The sequence below is a fragment of the Pinus tabuliformis genome, chromosome X (assembly GCF_031772625.1).
Source record: "Pinus tabuliformis cultivar Carrire ecotype Pingquan chromosome X, CPIR1, whole genome shotgun sequence".
Classification (NCBI taxonomy): Eukaryota; Viridiplantae; Streptophyta; class Pinopsida; order Pinales; family Pinaceae; genus Pinus; species Pinus tabuliformis.
In genome coordinates, this window is record NC_142308.1 from 622784048 (window position 1) to 622807298 (window position 23251).

The 23251-nt window shown below is 38.3% G+C and overlaps 1 protein-coding gene across 3 annotated transcripts in view; it reads left to right on the forward strand.

Annotated features, from left to right (window-relative positions):
- LOC149141551 (putative GTP-binding protein OBGC2) overlaps window positions 1-23251 on the forward strand; it is a 396755-nt gene that overhangs the window by 163703 nt on the left and 209801 nt on the right. For all 3 annotated transcript variants that reach the window (XM_089449015.1, XM_089449017.1, XM_089449016.1), the window contains exon 4: window positions 973-1056. In XM_089449015.1, the coding sequence (XP_089305141.1) occupies window positions 973-1056 (84 nt within the window). The remainder of the gene's footprint in view (window positions 1-972; window positions 1057-23251) is intronic.

Sequence of the window (23251 nt, forward strand, 5' to 3'; positions counted from 1 at the left end):
TACACCTTTGACATTGTCCTTTGTTTGAACAAAGGGTGGTTGTTATGAGATCCCGAGGAGTGCTGGTTGAGGAGCTGCAGGCTCATTTGGAAATCTCAATCTTCTTTCAAACACAAAGTATGGGGGGTGGCTTATGCTTCGTCAAAGGTTGGCTTAGGCTGGTAAGATCAAGGTTCATAAACTTGGTGTTATAAATTCTGCTTGCACTCTTTATGCTAAGGATGAAACAACTGAACATGTTTTTTGGAAATGTAAGTCTGCCAGGACTTTCTGGTTATGGCTTCAGGTTGAATTCCACTTCCTCTTTACTACCTTGCTCTCATGGAATTGAGGTTCTTTAACCTTGACTGGCTATGTTTGTTAGTGTCAAACTTGTTATATTTTGTAGAGATGTTGAATCCCTTTCTATGGGGAGCAAGCTTATATGATTGCTCTTTTGGCTTTTTTAGGGCAGGAATTTCCTGCTACTCTTGTTTGTTTGATATACTCTCTCTATGATGTATTTTTTTGCTCTATGAATTATTTTATAAAGCACTTTTTAAAAACAAACCTTCACAAGACCACAAAGATAACCCTCCGAAATATTGCTGGAAAAATATGCAATTCTCTCTCAAGTTTTCAGCAAACTAAGCGTCATAAGAAGTTTCAAAACTATGATACATGCAAAACTAATGTTCACCACATAACCTACGGACTTGAATGAGTTAGAATGAGTTGACTAAGAATACATATATGCAAATGCTTCACACTCAAGCATGCAGATGTGCCCCTTCACACTCATGCATGTGCACATGCATTTACATATGAATAGGCACATGAATTGGGATATAGACTAGAATGAATGCATATGCACCCACAAAAGACACACTTTCATGGATATTGTTTTTTTTGGCTGTTTGAATCTTTTGTACCTGTGCATGTTTTCAAATTTCAAGTTACTTCTAACATATCTATTTTTGTTTTCACTCTCAGATTAGCTTGGTGGAAACATCTCAAAGTAATAGAAGTCAATTGAGAGCTGTAAATGCGAACATCATGAGAGATAAAAGTGACAAGGTTATTTCTTCTAAAGATAATATTTTAGTATTTCTATTCTTTAATATTTCCTCTTCAATATGATTCATTGTTTTTCTTGTTTGTCTTTTAACTTTCTTGTTTAATTTATAGGGAAGCGTGCCTTATTAATTGTGTTGTTTTCTTCTTGTGTTATGCTGTATATACTTATTTAAGGCAACATTGATAGCCACCAAAACAATGATTTTAAATAAAATTAAGCAATTATGAGAATAATTTGCATTAGCTTTGTTGTTTATGTTAATAAAAACTTGTTAGGCTTTCCAATAGATATTATGGTTATGATATTAATTAATCTATATTTATTAGTTTTAAAGGAAATAATAAAGACATTGTTGGAGCAAACAATGAACCCCAATGCTAAATGGTAACACATGAACACTTGTATTATGAGACCATACTATGTTAGTGTTTGTGTCATGTAACCAATAAGTTTGCAATATTATGTATCAGGGCTAATGTAATTTGAGAGGTTCGACAATCCATCTTAAGCTATGTTAAATTTCCATGAAACTCTGCAACTACTTAGATGAATAACTGAAAACTGAAATCTAGTTTACTTTCACCAAGATAGAGAGTTTCTTAAACAATTCATAAGTAGTTGAATAAAAACACCAGAGATAAAAAAAACTCATGTACATAAATTGACACACTTGTTTTCTCAGGAAACCATACAGGGAAAACCTGCTTCCTTGATGTGGTATATTATTGTTTGTTCTCGAGCAATTGAATCTATTATAAAGCAATCTCTCTCTTGAGTGAGAGTAGTCCTTCTTCTCACAAATCTCAGCTTAATACAATTGATCGCGGCCTGCCTTGATCACTACTTGATCTCGACCCTCTAGCTTGCAATCGTTCCTCTGTTGAATACTTCTCTTGCCCTTGTAATTCCTTATCCTAGCTCCTCCTTCCTTGCGTACTTGGCAACCCTATTTTCTTGTGAAAATTCCCTATTTCCTAGTGCAAGTCTGGCTCTTATTTCCTTGCGCACTCCCTGCCTCCTATTTCTTAGGAACCAACTTCTCAAAACTGCGCACAATCAATCTCCTAAATTCTAGTGCACTTGTGATCTCCTATTTCTTAGGACATGTTGCCACTTGTCACACACACCTAAGTTAGTGAGAAAGCCCTTAACCCCACAAGGTGTGGTTGGTGGCAAAATTAAGAGATGGGGCTGTCACCTATTCCCAACTATCTTCGTTTAAGCTCTCTCCTAGGTAAACTAAGGGCGGTGGTCCCTAAATGAAAAGCCAAGTTAAAAGGGGGGATGTGAGGTTTCTAGGAAATGTCAAATTTGGATTACTTTAGATTATGAGCAATATGAAATGAAATATATAACCATCAACACATGAATCAAAGATTAGCATACATAAAACCAGTGCTTTCAATATTGCTTAAAAATCAGTAATGCTTGCTCAAGAAAAATGAAGTATTTCAAATTAAAACACAAGTAACCCTATCAATCAAACATAAAGATGTTAATGGGATATGATATCACATGCAAGATATAAAATATGCTTTCAGAAAATGCTTTCAAAATATATAGTCATTCACAAATCCAAAGCATGTAAGGAAACAATATAGAATGACTTGCAAGGAGACAAGTTAAAATTTTACTTGCAAAAATGAACAAGATGATACTTGCCTAGATAATATAATCAATTCAAAACATTTTCATCAATGAGAAGTACATGAATAATTTGTAAGTAAAATAGTAAAATGTGTTAGCATGAAATGCACTTAAACTAAGATTAAATGCAATTATCTTGGTTAATTTTAATATAAATGCTTAGTCTAGGTGTGACCTTTCTTTCGACTGTTTTGAAACAAGTCTCTTATGTAAGTTGTGGAAGGGATCCAAGGAAAGACAACCAAGGCTATATTAACGATACCTCCCTTGGAATATCCAACACACTCGATGCCTCTGACGCTGCAGATATTGTGGCTTTGACGACTGCAAGGTCACTGTGTTAACCACATAAGAGGGTCTATGTCCCTCAAGTTGATGAAAGAAAGGGGTCCCTAAGAGATGTCTTTCAACCAAGCTTATGCTTGGAGGTAAATTTTCATTAGAGATGCAAGCTATGCTAATATGCCTAAATGAAATGCAAGTAAGTTTATTAGTGCTTGTAAAAGGAAATGCCTCAAGTAAATGGAAATATGCTCAATGAGATAACTTAGATAATTGCTCAAAATTGTACAAGATACAAGAACATAAGCTTCATAAGCACATAAGATTGTAAGTTGCTCAAAGTAAGTGCTTTAACAAATGATATATCAATGATCAACTAATTAAAGCAATGAAATGAGATAAAGCTTCAAAGTATGATATGCTTGCAAAGTGAGCCAATAACTTTAAAATAAATGAGCAAGTAACCAATGAAGCAAACATGAAGGAAATGGTCAAATTATGTTAATTTTAAATAACAATGGTATGTTCTATGCTTAACACAATTTACTTCAATGTTCTTTTAGCAACCCAATGACAATTTCCAATTATTTCTAGTAGCAATCACATTAACTTAATCACATTGACAGTAAATGCAGATAGAACATAAAAACATATGCAGAAGACAAGCCAAGACAAGAGGACACTAGATTTGGTAGATGCCAGGAAAAAGCCCCAATGCGGGGAAAACCTTTTGATCAAATCTTTTTATTATTATCCAATAGTTTGGTAGAGAGAGAGAGAGTACAAAAATCAATTTCACTTGCCCAATACACAGTCAAATTAGCCCTGTCAAATTCTGCAGTCAACTACAGTGCAACTTCAGCCTTAACCAGAGTCAACACTGGTCAAAACAACAACAAAACTTCACCAATGCAGCTTAGTCTTCCTTGGTTGAACTTGTTGAAGAAAGGGTAACTAGGTTCGGTCCTCATAATGACATTGTAATTATGATTTTTGTAAACAAGAAAATGAATTTATTATTATGCTTGCTTCATGGGTTTCATGAGCAAGAATTTTTATGTATAGATGGCTCCCATTGAGAGCCTTAGGATTTATCTTTAAAGGTCAAAGAGTCAATGTCATGAAGAACCCTTCTTGGGCATGTATCAAATGTATTTGAGTCATAAACATTGTCAAATAGCTCTCCAACGACAAGCACCCAGTCCTCTTCTTATGTTGGCCTCTAAATGCACAAAGGAACTCATGTCGGCTCATAAAATGAAGACACAACATTTCACTATCTCATGTCGGCTTATTATGGAGACAAAACTGTTGAAGAAAAGTGTAACTAGGTTCGATATTTGGCAATGTAATTTTTATCTTTGTATTTGTAAATAAAAAGAAATATTATTTTTGTAAATTATATGAATGAGTTTTGTTAAATTATGGTATGTTCTATGTTTAGAGCAGTTTACTTATTTTTCTTCTTATTAGCCATAGAGTAGCAATCACATATACATTAAGTAAAGTGCAGATAGAACATTAAATGATCAACAGAAAACAAGCCAAGACAAGAGACACAAGATGTGGCGGCTAGCCAGGGACAAACCCCAATGCGGGGAAACCGTTTGATCAAATCTTCTTTTATCTTCAATAGTTCAGCAGAGAGAAATAATACAAAATCTGAATTCTGTAATTTTATATCAGCAGCAGTAAACCCTAGATCAACAAAGTCAAACTTGGTCAAACTAGCTGAAATTGACCTTTAAAATACATGGTCAATTTCCAGTCAACTTGTCCTCGAACAACCTGAAGAAACAGCCCTTGAACAGCCCCAAAAGTTCAATCAATTTGCAGATTTCTGAAGTCAACTTGCAGCCCTAAACTAGGGCAGTCAACACCGGTCAAACCAGAGGTCAGATCACCTTGATTTTCGTGCCAAAAATTGCGGCCTGCCTAGGAGAGGCAACCACACCCAATCCACACTTCTGGATGGTCAACGCTTGGTCAACACTGGTCAAAGAGATGACCTGCTGCCCTAGCGTCCTTCTTTCTGCGTCTTCCTTGCCCTAGGATGTCATCCTTTCAGCCACACGTGAGAGAGAGAGAGGCTCCTTTTATGCATAGGAGAGAGAGAGAGAAGATAAGTGAATTGAGTTGTCCAAATGACGAGAATGACCCTTGTATTTATATGCAAACATTGAGGTTGAATAGACATGATTGTTGGGCTTCCGAGCCTACATAAGTTTGCTGGCCGACCTTGACAATTTGTTCATAATCAAAATAAATTCATATCTCCATAAATACTTATCAGAATCGGATGATCTTTAGATCAATCCTACACCTTTTGATGAGAGGAATCTAGGAAAAATATCAGAAGCCATAAATAAGGTGATCCACATGGAGTTTGGCCCTAGTTGCCAATTTTAACACTCCCTCTCAACTAGGGAGAACTTCATCTGCAATCCGTCAGACCGTCGCTGCTATCCATCCATCATATGCACTGTCTTGTACAACTTGACCCCACTCTGCTCTGCTCTACGTTGCTCTGCTTTGCTATGCTCGAACTATGAAAAAGAAGAAATGATCGAGGATGTATCATACCATCCTCCACTAGACCGAAGTTAGTCTCAGAGTGTGAACCACTCTCACTGATCCTAGATCAGTATCGTTGATCCTAGATCAGTGGAGGTCATCCTAGCATAGGGAGTACGGTAGATACAACGATGCGTCCATCGATAGTACTACTATGGTCCCTATCCTCATTTCACTGCTCATTGATCAGATGAGAGGTACTTCCCATGAGTCCCAGACTGCATGGGTAGGATGCCTCGACAGGAGAACTAATCATCCTGTCCAGTGGATGCCACAGAGAACTAATCATCCTGGCCTACAGGAGAACTAATCATCCTGCTCCACAGTCGCCATGGAGAACGAATCATCCTGGCCCACAGGAGAACTAATCATCCTATTCCACAGTCGCCACGGGGTGTCACAGGGGAAGGTTGAACCTTTACCCTGTACATAGTGCACCACCAGGGGATGGTGAGTCGCCCTGTGGTCACATGTCGCTCCAAGAAGTACCCCGCGCCCCCCTGGAGCTCCCAGAGCTCAATACATCATACTCGACCCTCATAAGAGGGTCTCTGAACGACACCAAGTCGTTCTCGGAAAGTCAGGAATTTGACCTTTCCTAGGGGTTTTGTCAAAATGTCGGCAACCTGTTCATCTGTACCGATATGTTGGAGCCTTATTGCTCCTCGCTGCACCATATCTCGAATATAGTGGTACCTGATATCGATATGCTTGGAGCGATCATGAAATTCGGGTTTCTCTGATAAACGGATCCCGCTCTGGTTGTCACACAAAATCACGGTGGTATCCAATGTAAATCCAAACAACTCACTGCCTCATAGGAGGCCATGCTAGCAGCAATGCACTCTGCCTCAGCGGTGCTCAAAGCCACCGACTTCTGCTTCCTGCTCATCCAGGATATCGAGGCAGATCCCAAAGAGAAACAGCACCCGGAAGTGCTCTTTCGGTCGACCAAACTGCCTGCCCAATCAACATCAGTATACCCAAGTAGTCTCACATCTTCGGCAGTGTATCTCAATCCATGAGTGATTGTGCCACGGAGATATCTCAATAGATTCTTGGCACCTATCCAATGTGAGTGGTGAGGCTCAACCATATGTTGATTCAATGTGTTGACTGCACAGCATATATTCGGATGAGAGTTTACCAAGAACATTAATGCTCGGACGAGTTGACGATACTCGGTAGCATTTCGTAAAACAGGTCTGGCAGCACTATCGCTTAACTTCTTGAAGTCAAGCTCCATCGGGGTAGTTACGGGCTTGCAGTCCACCATGCCGAATCTCTCCAATATCTTCACCACATATTCTCCTTGAGATAGGAAAATTTCCCCTGGTTTCTGCCAGACTTCCAGTCCTAGGAAATAGTGCACAAGTCCTAGGTCTTTCATCTCGAACTCAGAAGCCAATGCCCTCTTACATTGGTGAATGAGAGGGTTTGCACCTATTAGAAAGAGGTCGTCAACATATAGCACCAGTATGAGAGGTTTGTCATCTATAACCCTAAAGTAAAGGTTAGGGTCAGCTTCACTCCTAGTGAATCCCAACTTCATCAAGTAGCTATTGATCCTCTCATACCATGCTCGGGGTGCTTGCTTTAGCCCATAGAGGGCCTTCTTCAACCTGCACACATGAGATTCTCGATGATAAATCTCAAATCCTTCGGGTTGCTCCACATAGACATCCTCTTGGATCGAGCCATGTAAGAACGCAGTCTTGACATCCATCTGATGTAGGTTCCATTCTTGCGAAGCAGCAAGGGCTATGATCAAGCGGATGGTGGTATATCAGGCAACAGGTGAAAATATCTCGTCATAGTTTATACCTTCCTTCTGGGAGAAGCCACGAGCAACAAAACAAGCCTTATACTTTTCTGCACTTCCATCAACTGCATGCTTTATCTTGTAAAGTCATTTTGAAGTGATAACTGCTTTGTCTTGGGGTTTGGGGACCACATCCTAAACATTGTTTTTCATAATGGACTCATATTCCTCGGTCATAGCATCCTTCCATACTTGATGCTTGACAGCATCTGTGAATGACGAAGGCTCATTTTGGATGATCGTCCTCATAATGGTTAGGTATCCCTGATACCTGTTCGGCTTCTTACTTTCACGGAAGGTTCTTCGACGTGCAATGTGTCCTTCAGCATCATCAAGTGTCCCCCTAAGCCATGAAGGCCTCTTCCTAGAAGAGGAAGGCTCTTGCGGAGGAGGATCAATAGGATCCATAGGTTCTTCCACATCGGGCATCGTCTCATCTTCTTTTTCCTTTGGTTCCCTGGTGTCAGTTTTTTGAAATCCCCTTATAGTAGGAAGATTGTCTACCTTGCTAAGAGACATATTTTCGCCAAAGGTGACATCATGACTGATCTCAACTTCCCTTTGACCAGCTACATAGATTCTATAGCCCTTAGTATTTTCGCTATAGCCCACGAAGATTCCTTTCTTTCCAGATGAACCCAATTTATTCATTTTTTCTTTAGGCACATAAAAATATACAGGGCTTCCAAAAATTCTAAAATGAGATACATCAAGTTTCTTACCTGTGAACATTTCTTCGGGAGTCTTGGAACCCAATGCTTGATGAGGGCATCAATTTTGTACATATATGGCGGTATTTGCAGCTTTGGCCCGCAGAAACTTCGGAAGTCTTTGATCATGGAGCATAGCACGGACGACTTCCACAATTGTACGATTCTTCCTTTCTTCCACACCATTCTGTTCATGAGTGTATGGTGTAGTAGTTTCCCTCTTAATGCCCTCAAAAACACATTCAAACTTGGTGAAGAACCCTTCAGTCAAAGCTGTCTTGAAACTATGAAATTTTCGGCTTGCAATTTGACCTAGAAATTCGTCCTTCATCCACACATGAGAGAGAGAGAGATGATCTCCAAGTTGTACGAACCAATCTGATTAGGAGAGAGAAGATTGATGAGTGAGTGATGTCCAAATGGGGTGAGAGGTCACTCCTATTTATACAATTCGTTGAGGATGAAAGGACACATCTATTGGGCTTCTTGAGCCTACATTATCTGAGGCCGACTTTAATAATTTGTTCATGAGAGAGAATAAATTCAAAATTTCACTTCTTGCTTATCTGAATGAGATGATATTTATATCAAACTTGGACATCTTGAAAAGAGGGATCCAATGCAATAATCATCTCTTTTATATGAGCTGTCCCAAGGTGGAATTTGACTTTAATTGCCAATTTTAAGAAATTAACTAAATCAAACTTTGCCACATGAATTGAGATGCTTGCATATATTGAAATAAGTTGCTCCAAAGTGAAATCCTAAGTTGTACTTAAAAACAAAAATTTAAATGCAGATATAAAATGGAAACTAGTAGCAAAATCAAATTTAGAAAGTTAGATTGTGATAGTGAGATTGTGTTAATTCTTAAGGCATCCAAATTGAAAACAAGAAAACAATGCAAGATCAGTCTACCCATATGTTTCTCATTCTAAATAAGGAGAAAATGATGCCTTGGGTTAAACCCAAGCCCCCACAAGAAAAACTGGGCCTTTTTATTGGATTGTTACAAAGATGAGAAACCTTCCAAAAGGTTTCAAGTAAAACTTCAAGAGGAATCTTTACAACATATGAGGCTTTTCAAGCACTAGACTTCCTTCATGAAAGTTAGAATTAGAAACTAAAGTACAACAAGAGTGCTCTCAAGAATTTAAGATGTTAGGAGTCTTTTGGTGTTCTAAAACTTGGCCTCCAATGGTGAATGAAATTTTGCAAGAGAGGAGCTAGTCTTCTATGCCCACGACCTCCTAGAAGATGAATTCGAAAAAGCTTGGGAGGTACTACAAGGAAATGATTAGAGTTTGAGTGATTTTATTTTAATGCTTGTCACCAACACTCCAACTAAGGGCTGCGAAATCAAGAGACAATTAGTATATAGAGAACATGTGAAACAAATAAATATAATACAAATAGTGTACAAGAAACCAAATCAAGTGATGAAGGTGAACCCCATCACTTTATTTAGTTTTGAAAATGCTTTAAAGTAGCCAATATAAAATCAAAGAAGCACTATTTGAAAAGATTTAAAATATGAAATGCTTGTTTGTGTACAAGCTATGTCCAGACTCCAAATGAGTCCTTGCAAGAACGCTTCTTCGTAAGATGAGCTATGAAAATCCAAATAGCAAATGAGAGTTCTTTTGAAGGTGCTTCAAGAGTGGGTTGGTCTCCCAAAGACTTCCCCTCACATTTGATCTAACAAAAATAATTTGTCTACAATACTCCAATCACACATTGGTTCATACAGATTTAGAGAAGCAAACAATGAATTGAAGCTTCTAGAAATTTATTTGAAAGTAAATTAGAACTTCCAACATCTAGAGCCTACTTCCAAATCAAATGTTAATGCAAGATAGCTTTGCACTAACAAGTCTACAAGAGTATATGGAAAATAAAATAACTCAAATCATAAATAGAAGAGAGTATACCAATAGTTTACAATGCACCATGTTCTAAAGTAAGAACACCCATGAATGGATCCCCAAAGTCCTTTTAGTGCAATTCTTGAAAAGCGTACAAAGTAGCAGCGCTTCCGCAAGCACAATAGCTAGTAAACAATTGATACATAGTGAGAGACCAATGCTCACTTATATAGAAGCTTGAGAGCCAATTGCAAGGCAAATGGTGACAATCCAAAGACAAATAGGTGACAATCCCAAGGCCCCTTCATGCAAATTCGAATTTCTCAAGTGGCAACTCGATTTTCCCCTTAGAGGTACACACAATGCTTGATGAGGGAGATGAGAGGACATGTGGGAGAGTGAAACGGAGTGGTAGGAGACCACTCTCCACCCCACTCAAGTAAAATCTAATCCAATATCAAGTCAACTCATGGTGTCTTTGAAGCTCGAGTTAACTTCCTCAAATCGTGGATCTTGTCACTAGAACTCATTTTCTTCTCTACAAAAAATTTGATTTGTGGGTTATGTGGAGTCCATATCACTTGGTAACTCAACTTTGACTCTTAGATGAATTTCCACCTCATTTCCACATCATTTGAGCATGTGTGGATATTAATTTTTCTTCATTTATTTAATTGCAGGGCTAATTTATTGCCACATTTTCCAGAAAACTCAGGAAAAATGGGGTTTGAGGGTCTAGAGCTTTTTTTTACTTCTCAAAGTGTGTCACAGTACAAACTTGAGGGTAAGAGTTGTAATTTTGAGCACACATACCCCATACAACTTCTCTAGGCATCACTTATTACATATTATATTCAGATTTGATTCAAATTTCCACCTAGTGGGAAATTTTAAAATTAAAAAAATGACCCCTAGACCTAATCGAATTCCACGAAATTTTACAAGTGATCTAATATGGTAATATACAATGACTCTAGACACTAGGACTGACCTAAGGCCTCGCTTTCAAGCTGTACTGTGGCTTTGGGGTTATGTTTAGAGGAAAAAACTCAATTAATTATTAAGTCCCCGTAAGGATATAATAATTAACAAAGTGAAAAAAACCTCCTAGAGTAAACTCACTTGATGACAAGGTCCCAAGTTACCTAGGCCTGTTACATGACTCAAACCAATGTAATCAGAATTGAACCGGTGATTAAACCGAAAAACCTTGTGTATCGGGAACCAGTTGAAACCAGACCGGAACCGGTAAAAAACTGGAAAAAATACCGGTTTACCAAAAACACATAAAATATTCATATTTTAAAGATAAACATATATATTCATATACATCCATATTAATACAAATCATTTATACACAAATATGCAAAAGTTCTCATTTACATAGCATGTAAGGGTGCACATAACCAAAATAATATTGAGTGCAATCCATCTATGAACCGAAAATACATCAAAAGATCTCGATGGCCTCTAGCATCTAAAAAAAATCATGCTACAACAAATGCCTACATATCATCAAAATCATTGCCTATATTGGGGTCTTCACCATCAATATAACCATTTAGGCATTAAAATAAGATAGAAAAAACATAGCATGTCATGTCACGATTTTGTTTGAGTGATGGGTACATTTTTAGTAGTCATGATAGAGGAGTTCGACAACCAATGCCACTAAAATCAAAGTACATAGAGGGCTTGGTGCTCATTATTAAATACTAGTTCGATACCCTCGTACATGACAAAATCCAATGGAAATGTTGCAATCCTCCCAATCTTGAAATCCCGAAAAACTGTTAAGTCTGTTGGATTTTGAGTGAAATCTAAAATTCTACTTTCTGCATATGATATCCAATGAGGTTAGAATCACTCTCAAACATCTTGAGTCATTCCATGGTACGTTAAAAATTTAAGTAAAAGGGTGAAAATGAAATTTTAAGAAAAATGTCACCTTTACTTCAAGAATTTAACATCATCATGAATTGCATAACAATACTAGGGACATAGGCTTGATTATTAGGCTGAGGGCCATAGGCTTGAATATTAGGCTAGCCTAGGGGAGAGTAAGAAGTGGGCCAACCAACTAAAAAATAAAAAATAAAAAGGCAAATTTTTCTGCACGGAACTGGTCCTGAACTGACTGGTTTGGAGGCCCGGTTCAGATTGGTTCTGGGAAAAAAACAACGAGACCGGCCGGTTCCACTGGTTTCGGTCTGGTTCTGATTACACTGACTCAAACTCATCATACTAGCATCACTTTACATCATCCCTGTAGGGCTTGTGGAATCTGAGTACAACATAAAAAGATAAGAAGAAGAAATAGAGTTGAAAAACTCTGATGATATGATGAACTTTGATGGTACATGAAGCCTTTGATACATCCTTGGGCATGGAGTCCTCAAAAAATATTCACGTGCTACTTTAGTGGTCAACAGGACACAAGCTCTGCAATCTCCACAATCAAAGATCCTCTCACAAACTCGTGAACTGTCTTGTCTTACAGACCTTGTGAACAAAACTTGTGAATCCCTGTGCCTTCGTCCTCCTCTTTATAGACCCAATTCGAACATGCAAGGAGGCCCAATTCTATTTTAGAAGTCAAGTTCTAATTGAGAGTTAATTGAGAGTTCTTCTTGTCCTTTCTCCAATCAACATTGGAGACTAACTCGTTCTTCCTTCAATCAAGATTGAAGACTAACTCGCTCTAACTGAACTTGTAACTACCACCTCGTTCTGTAGTCAAACTGATGAAGACTCCACTTAACTGAAGCTCCAACTCTACGCATGCTAACTTGATGATTATTCCAGTAAACTAGAAATAACTCATCCTAACTGAAGTCTAACTCATGAGCTTGCACTCATACTGGGAGAAGGACAATTTGAGGTCTTCACTGGCTAAGGCACAAGCCAGAAGACCTTGCTTGCTACATTTTCAACACTCCCTCTTAGCGAGGAAGGTACTTCTGGAAGAACCTCTTCCACCTGGATCTGTCTTCAACACCACCACGTTATTCGCTGTTGCAGCTACTCCCTCTGAACTAGAAGATTTCCTTGTGTCCTGCGAAATCTGATTTGAAGACCTGTTTCTTGTAGCCATACTCCTATTTTGCGAGTCTATCACCTCAGTCATAAGTTCCATGTACCCTGTGTATCTCTGTGGTTGCTTACTTTACCTGAAGGTGGTATTGGGAGGTCCAGCCTTCTTCTAATCCTCCCTTAACAACTCTTTTGCCCACTTGGCTCAAACTCTCCCTATACTGGGAGTCACTGATTGAGTGGCTTCCTTCAGTCGCCTTAGGCTTTGCTCCTCATCATCCTGTTGCACGGCCCACTTGCAAACTAGCGGAGACTCGAATTGTGATACTGTCTGAGGCTCCTACTTGAGAACTCTAACTTGCTCTCGCTCTAAGGAATCCCTCAGTGCTCTGCTCTCCTCCACCCTAATGTCTCCACTCTGTGCACTTCCTACCTTGCTACTCAAGGTTGCGCCTCTCTCAACCTGTAGCAAGTATATATTCTTCTTCCTGACACCTATCTGCTTCTTACATCAAGAAGCGAAGTGCTAGAGGTAAGCCTTACCTCTGTTGAATATGATATCATGGCCCTTGTTGTTAAGGGTAGCTAATGAAACAAGGTTCCGCTTCAGGCTTGGAACATAGAGGACATCTTTGAGATGGAAAGAGCTACGTGACTCCCTCTCAAAACTAACAGTACCAACTCCCATAGTTGCGTACTTGCCATCATCTCCTAGCTCAATTTGAAACTGCATTTCCTTCTCCTTCAGGTGGCTAAAAACTCCTTGTTCCCAGTGATGTGGAAGGATGCTCCTAAATCAATATACCATACACTGTTGTTTGTTGAGCTTGCGATGCAAGTTATCAATGAGAAATATTTCTCGAACTGAGCAAAAAACACATCTACTGCAATTGATGCAACACATGATCCTTATTTGACTCCTTCCAATTAGGACACTTAGTGGTATAGTGTTCGAACTCATAGTAATGGAAGAACTTGACCTTGCTCAAATCCTTTTTCTTCTTGTCCTTCTTGTTGAAATTGTAACTATTGTCGGTCTTCATAATGTAATGTAATTTTATCATTGACATATTTATTATATTCATTATTATTATATTTTATTTTTAGTCAAAGCATGTTGTTCATGCTCAAAGAGTCAAAATAATTTATTTTAAGTCAAAAGAATTTGTATTCAAGTCGTGGCCCATTTGGACATTTGAAAGTAAAGAATTTGAAATTTATTTTTGAGTGAAAGAGTCAACACAAAGATCAAGTCGACCCTCCTTGGACAAGTTGGCCTATGTGGCCCCTATTCGACCCTCCAGGACAACTATCTATAAGAGTCAATTTGACCACCTAGATTCATTCGTTCACTCATTACATCTATCATCAATCTTTGTGCCTAATCAAGAAGAAAAAGTTCCAAAGTCAAAGGAGAGCGAAGGAAGTCAAAGGAGAGAGAAATTCAAGTTTTTCTGCCTTGTTTCTACTCACACGCGCGAAGATTCTGTGGAATCTATGAGATAATTACAGGGCCAAAATTCGCCCTTTACTATAGGACTGAAAGTTCTGTGATTTTGACTAGATTTTAGAGAGTTTGACCAATGTTGACTTTGACTTGTTGGAGGAGATTTGAAGGAAGGTTGACTTGGAACCTTTGTGGAAGTTTAGTCTTGGTCTTTGGGTCTTGGATATCTCATTTTGATCTGATTCTATAAGAGAAGGATTGTTGGGATTTCCCCTTGTGTGGTTTTGCGCTAGCTTGGAGCCTAAATCTTGGTGTTTCTTGTTTTCTTGTGATCTTTATGTTTTGCACATTTGTATAATTGCTTGATGAAGAAGATAACATAAGTAATAAGAAGCCAACTAACATTCACAAGTAATTATCAAGTTAAGAGAAATCAAGCATAATTTTCAATACACTTGGTTCTCAACACTTCTGATTGGACTCGACCTCTCCTTGGCCCTTCTTGCCCTTGGCTTTGTTGACTTTCCCTGTAAGGGTAAAGTTCTCGTCCTTTATCAATCTGATCTCCCATCTCTCGTCCCTCTTCAAATTTCTTCTTGAACACAGTCTAACCACAACCTTTCCGAGTTTTGAATATTGCCTCTGCCATTGACCACATCCTGGAAATTCTCCCAAGACTTATATGAAGTCCCAGAAGTGCAAGACTTCCAAGGTCACTGTCTATTACAGTCATGCCCACTCCACCTAGCTCATCTCGAACCTGAGTGAAGTTTGAAAGATATGTGATGATGGGATCTCCTTTTCTCATCCAGATACTTCTTAGCTTCTCCTTGAGAGTAAGCTTACTGGCCTCACTGGAACCTTGGTACAAGTCTAAGATGGATTTAAACACCTCATATGTTGTCTTCTTCTCATGGAGATGAGGGATATTCTATGATCCCCTCAAGAATGATCCTCCCCGACTTGGTGTCATTCTTTTTATGCTGGATCGATTGTTGGGCATCTTAAGGTGAAGCTATTGCCTGCTTCACAAATTCGAGCACCCCATTATCTTCCAACACCACTAATATCTGCTCCTTCCATGAGAAGAAGTTAAAGGCTCCCTCTAAATTGTGATCTGACCTTAGTCCTTGGAATGCCATATTGCTATCCAAAGAAGTTAAGAACTGCTCTGCTCTTCTAACTCTAACGCAAGCCTTCTACTTGATTTGCGCTCTTCATTGTTGAGAATTCAATAGGGTAGTAAGTAGGTTAATTCTGTTAACTTGATAACTGTTTGTGTTACCTTTTTACTTATTAGCTTTGTTCCTTATTATTGCAATGTGTGATACATCAAACAACTCCCAAAACAATAAGAACAGTGACACAGTATATAGGCTGCAAGCCAAGGCCAAAACTCCTCCTCTTGAGGGGAAAACTCGTAAATCTCCTCTTCTTATAGATCCTTCAATTGACGAATACCATGACCTAGTGACTCAGACAAATACCCTCCAAGATCAAGATCAACTCGGCCTCCTACTGCAGTGACTTCGACCTCCCACAGTAGATCCGAAATTCTGGTTCACGACAACTGCTGTAGCTGTTGCTTCTTCTCTTGGAGACTTCAATCTCCCTTGAATAACCTTCTCCTCCCTTCGCTTGCCTTTCCTTGAGTCTTAGGGCTAATAAGACACCCTAAGAGACCTTCGCTTGCCTTTCCTTCTCTTCCTCTTCCAAGATCGAACCAGAGATAGTCCCAGCGTAGAAACCCTAATTTCGACCTTCTCAAGAGAGAGAGATCTAGCCCAAGCACTTCGACTTCTTCGACTTCCTCTTCTTCGTACCCTCTTCTTTGAATTCTTCTCTTCCTCTTCTTTGCATAAAATGAGATGAATGAATGTGTAGAATGGAGGACGAGTTCCTCTATATATATAGGCTCTTCGAAGGGGTAGACGTGTCTTTTCATGTAGGCCAACTTGATCTTGGAGGTATTTCAACATTTTAAAGACAAAATAATTTTTTCCTTACAAGATAAAGTGTGCCCATAGGGTTTTCAATATATGACAATGACTCTTTAACCTGGGACAAACCCTAGAAGCACTCAATGGGTGCTTGACCTATAAAATAAAAGAACTTGAGCATGAAATCCATGCTCCAATAATAATTTCTTTTCATTTTATCATTTACAAGAATACATTTCATACTTCAAGACTGAACCTAGTTACACATTCTTCAACACTCCCTCTTAACTAGGGAGGTATTCATTAAGAGGTACATGGTCATTCTCAATCTGAAGAGATCTCATAAAAAGAGTTGGATTGGTAAGCCATTTGTCTATATCATATCAACCAACATTGTTTACATAGCAGGGCCTTGACTAACAACTCTATCCACATGATCCAAGCACAATGCTGGCGAGACCAATGATCCATAGACACCATAATCATTGTCTCACAAGGTTCATACTCCACTCGGGTGTGCACAGAGTATGGCCTTCCTTTGGACTATTCTTATCTTGGATAGCTAGTCCTCAAAGAATATCCGTCCACAACTACTCTTGTCTTGAATGCCCTACCACATTGTCAAAGAGTATCGAATGCTAAATGGTTACCCAATCCTCCATTCTTTCTTCCCAAGTGAAGACAAGAATGTAGTGTCTATCTCTCCCTCTCAATTAGGGAGGATACATTGACCAAACCAAGCTTGTCCCTCAAATATACAAGCTTCTTGTTTGGAAGTGACTTTGTCAATATATCAGCTACCTGCTCATTAGTGGAGATGTATTGTAGCTTCAACACACCATTTTGTACTAGCTCTCAGATATAGTGATACTTGTTGTTTATATGCTTTGTCTTTCCATGAAACACTGGATCTTTAGACAAACATATACAACTGGTGTTATCACAACGTATCACTGTAGGGTTCATTGGTCCTTCAAATAGATCGGATAACAACTTCCTCAACCATACTGCTTCTCTGCTTACTTCACAGGCTGCAACATATTCAGCTTCAGCACTACTCAAAGTAACTGAGTCTTGCTTTCAGCTCATCCATGAGACCTTGGAGGATAGTGCTTCTTCCATCTTGCTCGCTGCCTCCCCAGTCAGAATCTGTATGTCCAACTAATTGCACATCATTCCTTCTATCATACTTTAGATAGTAGTGGATGGTTCCTTGTAGATATCAAAGAATATGTTTTGCTGCTACCCAATGATCATGCTTAAGCTCCACTTGGAATTCACTGAGTACATTTATTGCAAAGCATATGTCTGGACAAGTATTCACTAAGTACATCAATGAGCCAATGAGTTGTCTATACTTGGAAGGATCCACAGGGCTAGATTCAGAACTCCTTAGTCTCTTCATGTTTGTGATCATCAAAATAGTCTTAGGTTTGCAGTCCATCATGTCAAACCTTTTTAGTAACTCGATCACGTATTTTCCTTCACCCAAATAAACTTCACTAGGTCTTTGCTATACTTCTAGTCCCAAATAGTAATGCATTAGCCCAAGATCCTTCATGTCAAATTCTGCTGCTAGTTGCTTCTTACATTCTTCAATTTGACCTTATACACTTGTCAAGAGAAGATCATCTACATACAAAACAATGATTACAAATTCACCATCTACAACCTTAATGTAAAGGTTGGAATCAACAAAGCTTTTTGTGAAGCCTATCCTTTGAAGGTCTGCATCCATTGTAGCATACCATGCCCTTTGAGGCCATATAGTTCTGTCTTCAGTCTACAAACATTATGCCTGTCTATCTTTGACTTTGAATCGCAAGGGTTGCTCTATGTATACGTCTTCATTTATTGTGCCATTCAGAAACGTAGTCTTGACATCATTTGGTGGATGTTCCATCCCATTGATGCAGCCAGAGAGACCAATGATCAAATCGTTGTATATCTTGCTGTTGGAGCAAATGTCTCTTCATAGTCGATGCCTTCAAGTTGAGAGAAGCCTCTAGCCACAAATCTTGCTTTATACTTATCTATACTTCCATCAGCTGCATGTTTGATCTTATAGATCCATTTGGAAGTAACCACAAATTTGTCTTCGGGCCTAGGCACGATCTCCCAAACTCCATTCTTCATTATAGATTGATACTCTTCATTCATGGCATCCTTCCATTCTCGATTATTTATAGCCTCTTCAAAGGAGGATGGTTCTGCTTCTATCAATTTTGTCATGTATGTAGCATATCCAAAATATCTCTTCGGTTTCTTTCTTTCTCTAAATGAGCCTATCACTGCTCCATGACCTTCTGCCTCAAGTAGTGTAGATTTCGACAAATTTGGTCTTTTCCTCGATTCAAGGATGACCATAGGCTGAACAGGGTCACAAGGACCCTATTCTTCATGGTGTGATTCTTCTTTTCCTTGGTCAACTTCCTCCTCAAATATCGAAAGTTCTTCATCATCGAAATCTATGGAAATTTCCTTTGATCTCTTGAATGCTATGCTTTCATCAAATATGACATCACAACTGACTTCTATGTGATGTCCATCTCTCATGCAGATCCTATAAGCTTTTGATGAGTTGTTATACCCAAAAATGTTCCCTTCATGCTTGAAGGATCCAACTTCTTTCTTTTGTCCTTTGGTATATGGATATATATCGGACACCCAAAGATCCAAAGATGATCTACAAATAGCTTCTTTCCAGTGAACACTTCTTCTGGAGTTTTGTTGTCTAGAGACCTGCGGGGACTTCGATTCTGAATGTAGACAATTGTCTTCGTGGCTTCTCCACACAGAAACTTAGATATATCCTGATCGTGTAGCATTGCTTTTACACTTTCTTCAATGGATCTATTCTTTTTTTCAACAACTCCATTTTGTTCGAGATTATATGGGACTATTAGCTCCCTTTTAATCCCAGACTTCTTACAAAATGCTATAATCTCTTTAGATGTATATTCCCATCCATTATCAGATCTTAGTACCTTGATTCTTCTTTCTATAAGGTTCTCCACTTCAACTTTGGATTCTTGAAATTTTGTGAATACTTCATCCTTGGTTTTCATTAAGTAAACCTAGGTCTTTCTTGAATGATCATTTATAAATGTGACATAGTATAGATGACCTCCAAGTGATTTAGGAGTCATAGGACCACATACATCAGAGTGAATGAGATCCAAGATTTCTTTTGACCGTGAAGCACTGCTTCCAAATGGTCTCTTGGTATTCTTACCCAATGCACATCCCTTACAGACACCTTCATGATCCTCTTTCAGATTAGGAATTCCATCTACTATGGAACTTAGGGTTGGAAGGATTTTGAAATGTAGATGACCAAATCTTCGATGCCAAAGTTCACATGGGCTAATTTCAATGTGAACTAGGGCTTGAGCCACAAGAGACATTAATTTATAGAGTCTTCCTTCTCGAATGCCTATAACTTTGGCTTGATCTATACTTGAGTCTTTTCCCTAGACAACGACCTTTCCATCAATGAAGGCTATTCTATCACCCTTATCTTCTAGACTTGAAATAGAAAGTAAATTCTTGTGCAAACCTGGAACAAAGAGAATGTTGTTGAGGTGGATGTTGCTTCCATCTTCCAACTTTATGGAGGTTGATCCAATGCCTTTTACGGGATAGCTCTTGTTGTCTCCAAGTTCCACTGAATAAGCAGACTTTCCTTTTGATAAGGTCTTCAATCTATTGGAATGGCCAGTCATGTGCCTTGATGCACCACTGTCAATTACCCAAATGTCTTCATCTTGAAATGTGCCAGAGAGAGCTGAGAAGAGACCTTCATCCCTTTCTTTGATTGATACCTTCTTTGTAGAGAATAAGAAATTCCATGCTTCTTTAATACCTTTCTTGAGATGGCTTACAATCTTCTTGATGAACTTCTTCACTGTAGAGGAGATCTTCATGATGCCTTTAGATAACCTTAGCTCTAATACCATGTTGAGAATTCAATAGGGCAGTAAGAAGGTTAATTCTTTTAACTTGATAACTGTTTGTGTTACCTTTTTACTTATTAGATTTGTTCCTTATCATTACAATGTGTGATACATCAAACAAATACCAAAACAACAAGAACAATGATAAAGTATATAGGCTGCAAGCCAGAGCCAAAACCCCTCCTCTTGAGGGGAAAACCCGTAAATGTCTTCTCTTCTTATAGATCCTTCAATTGATGAATACCATGATCTAGTGACTCAGACAAATACCCTCCAAGATCAAGATCAACTCAGCCTCCTGCTGCAGTGACTTCGACCTCCCACAGTAGATCTGAAATTCCAGTTCATGGCAACTGCTGCTGCTTCTCTTGGAGAGTTTGATCTCCCTTGAATAGCCTTCTCCTCCCTTCGCTTGCCTTTCCTTGGGTCTTAGGGCTAATAAGACACCCTAAGAGACTTTCGCTTGCCTTTCCTTCTCTTCCTCTTCCAAGATCTAACAACAGATTGTCCCAACACAAAAACCCTAATTTATACCTTCTCAAGGGAGAGAGATCTAGCCCAAGCACTTCGACTTCTTCGACTTCCTCTTCTTCGACTTCTTCTCTTCCTCTTCTTTGCATAGAATGAGATGAGTGAATGTGTAGAATAATCTCATCTTAATATCCCCATAGTCAGCAGCGTTGCACCACTTAAAAGTGGAAACATTAAAGTTCTTTACATGTGATGCAACATTAATGGCATTGTTACCTTGAAAAGGAGGCAACCTTTCAATAGCCTTGTCGGGGATATTGTGAGGATAGCCATTTATGTTAGTAAAATTACAAGGAGCAAAAATATCATTCGTGATGCTAGGCTCTACTTGTTCTTGAAAAAGAAAATGAATATAAAAAATAGCCTTTTGCCCAAGACTAGCAAGACTTCTACTATGAGATAGTCTATTTAACCTCTCTCTAAAAAGATTTTTAGGCTCGAGAGTGGGGCTAACTAAACCACTTGAATTTCTCCTAGTAGAAACTCTTACAAAATTTGGATTGAGTGGAGTCGCCACTTGAGCAAGAATCTAATCTTAAAGTTCAAATATGCTAAAACCAAAAGTAAGTCGATTTCCCATGTACAAGAAAGCTTGCCTGGAAATGACACCAAAAATGTTAATCACTTGCCGCCTACACCTACCTACAAGTTAGTGAGAAAATCCTTTAACCCCACAAGGTGTGGTTGGTAGCAAGGAACCTAGAGAAAGGGCTGTAACACTAATCCCGACTCTCTCCGTTGAAGCTATCTCCTAGGTTAGCTAAGGGGGGTGGTCCCTAAAGGAAAATAAGATTAAGATGTGAGGTTCTAGGAGAGTATTATAGTGAAAATTGATTACTTTTAAGGATTTATAAGCAAATATGATGCATTGGGGGATTTTTGAGGTCTAAAATGGGCCTCCAAAGGAAATTATAAAATAATAGTGGAAATAATAAAATAAGATTAGATTACATCATCAAATTTTAGAGGGAAAAAAGACAAAACTATTTTTTCAACTTATATATGTATGGGTTTACTCAAATTTTGAGCAGAAATACTCGTTGGATGCAGAATTTGATTCCTCTTCCAAGGAGTACCTATGTTGCATACTTTCGATGGACCTTGCTACACAAAAAATGAGAAATACATGAAAAACGTGATTGCAATCACATTTTTTCATGTATTTCTCTTTTTCGTGTAGCAAGGTCCATCAAAAGTATGCAACATGGGTACTCCTTGGATTAGGAATTAAATTTTGCACCCAACGAGTACTCCCGCTCGAAATTTGAGTAAGAACTTAGGGAGATAAGTTGAAAATACGAGTTGAAAAAGGTAGTTTTATTATTTTATTATTTTTTAATATTTGTACTTTTTTACTCCAAAAATGGTGAATCAGCCCCAATGGTTGACATCATCATCTCGAATCCTATTGGTTCTTATAAAGTTTATTTTGGTTGTACATTTTTCTTAGGAGGCCCATTTTAGACCTAAAAAATCCCCTAATGGTGAGCAACTTGAAATAATAATAACAGTCATTAACATGAAAAAACCATAAAACCAATGCCTTATAAGGAATTTGCTCAACAATTTAATATTTGCTCAAAGTAAAATACAATGCTCTGAAAAGAGAAAACAAAGTAACCTTGAAATGTAAACAAAAGATTGTTAGCACAAGATATTGCAAGATACAAAAATGCTTTTGAGATAATAAAATTTATGAATCAAAACATGTGAAACATATCTTTTCAAAACCCAACAATTAGTAATTAACTTAGAAATGTGAAAAAGGAAATGCTAAATGCTAAGCCAAGACATCAATATGAAATTAGACTTGAAGCATGAAAAAAAAAAACTTGTTGCAAAATTGAAAGAATTACAATACTTGCTTTTGGAATAGACTTTGCATATGAAAACTCAAACCATTAAGAGATAAGTAAATGTAATGGAATAGTGCTCTTGGTTAATTTTATTAGTTACCTCTACAACAAGATTGCAATTGAAATTCTTCAATTCTCAGACCTCACCCTTGCCTAAAGATATGGATTTGTAATGTCCCAAATAGAACAATTTGGGGTTTTCTTGAAATTCCAACTCATAAATACTTCAGATAAAATTTCCATTCATAAACAGAGGATTTCCATGTAAAATTTAACAACCTAGAACTTCCAAATAGTGATAAAGAGCAGAAGGAAATCTCAACTTTATTTATAATATATAAACTGGGGTTTTACATGCCCAAACAACTGATATCGCTGAGATAGAACTGACCTCAAGAATCTGCTCTCATGCTGCCTTGACCCTCCCCCAAAACAGAACTGAACTGCTACTACTAAGCTCTCTTGTGAATTCTGGATGAATTCACCAAGGGGAGATGGGTGCTCTCTCAATCTCTCTAAATCACCCGAGGG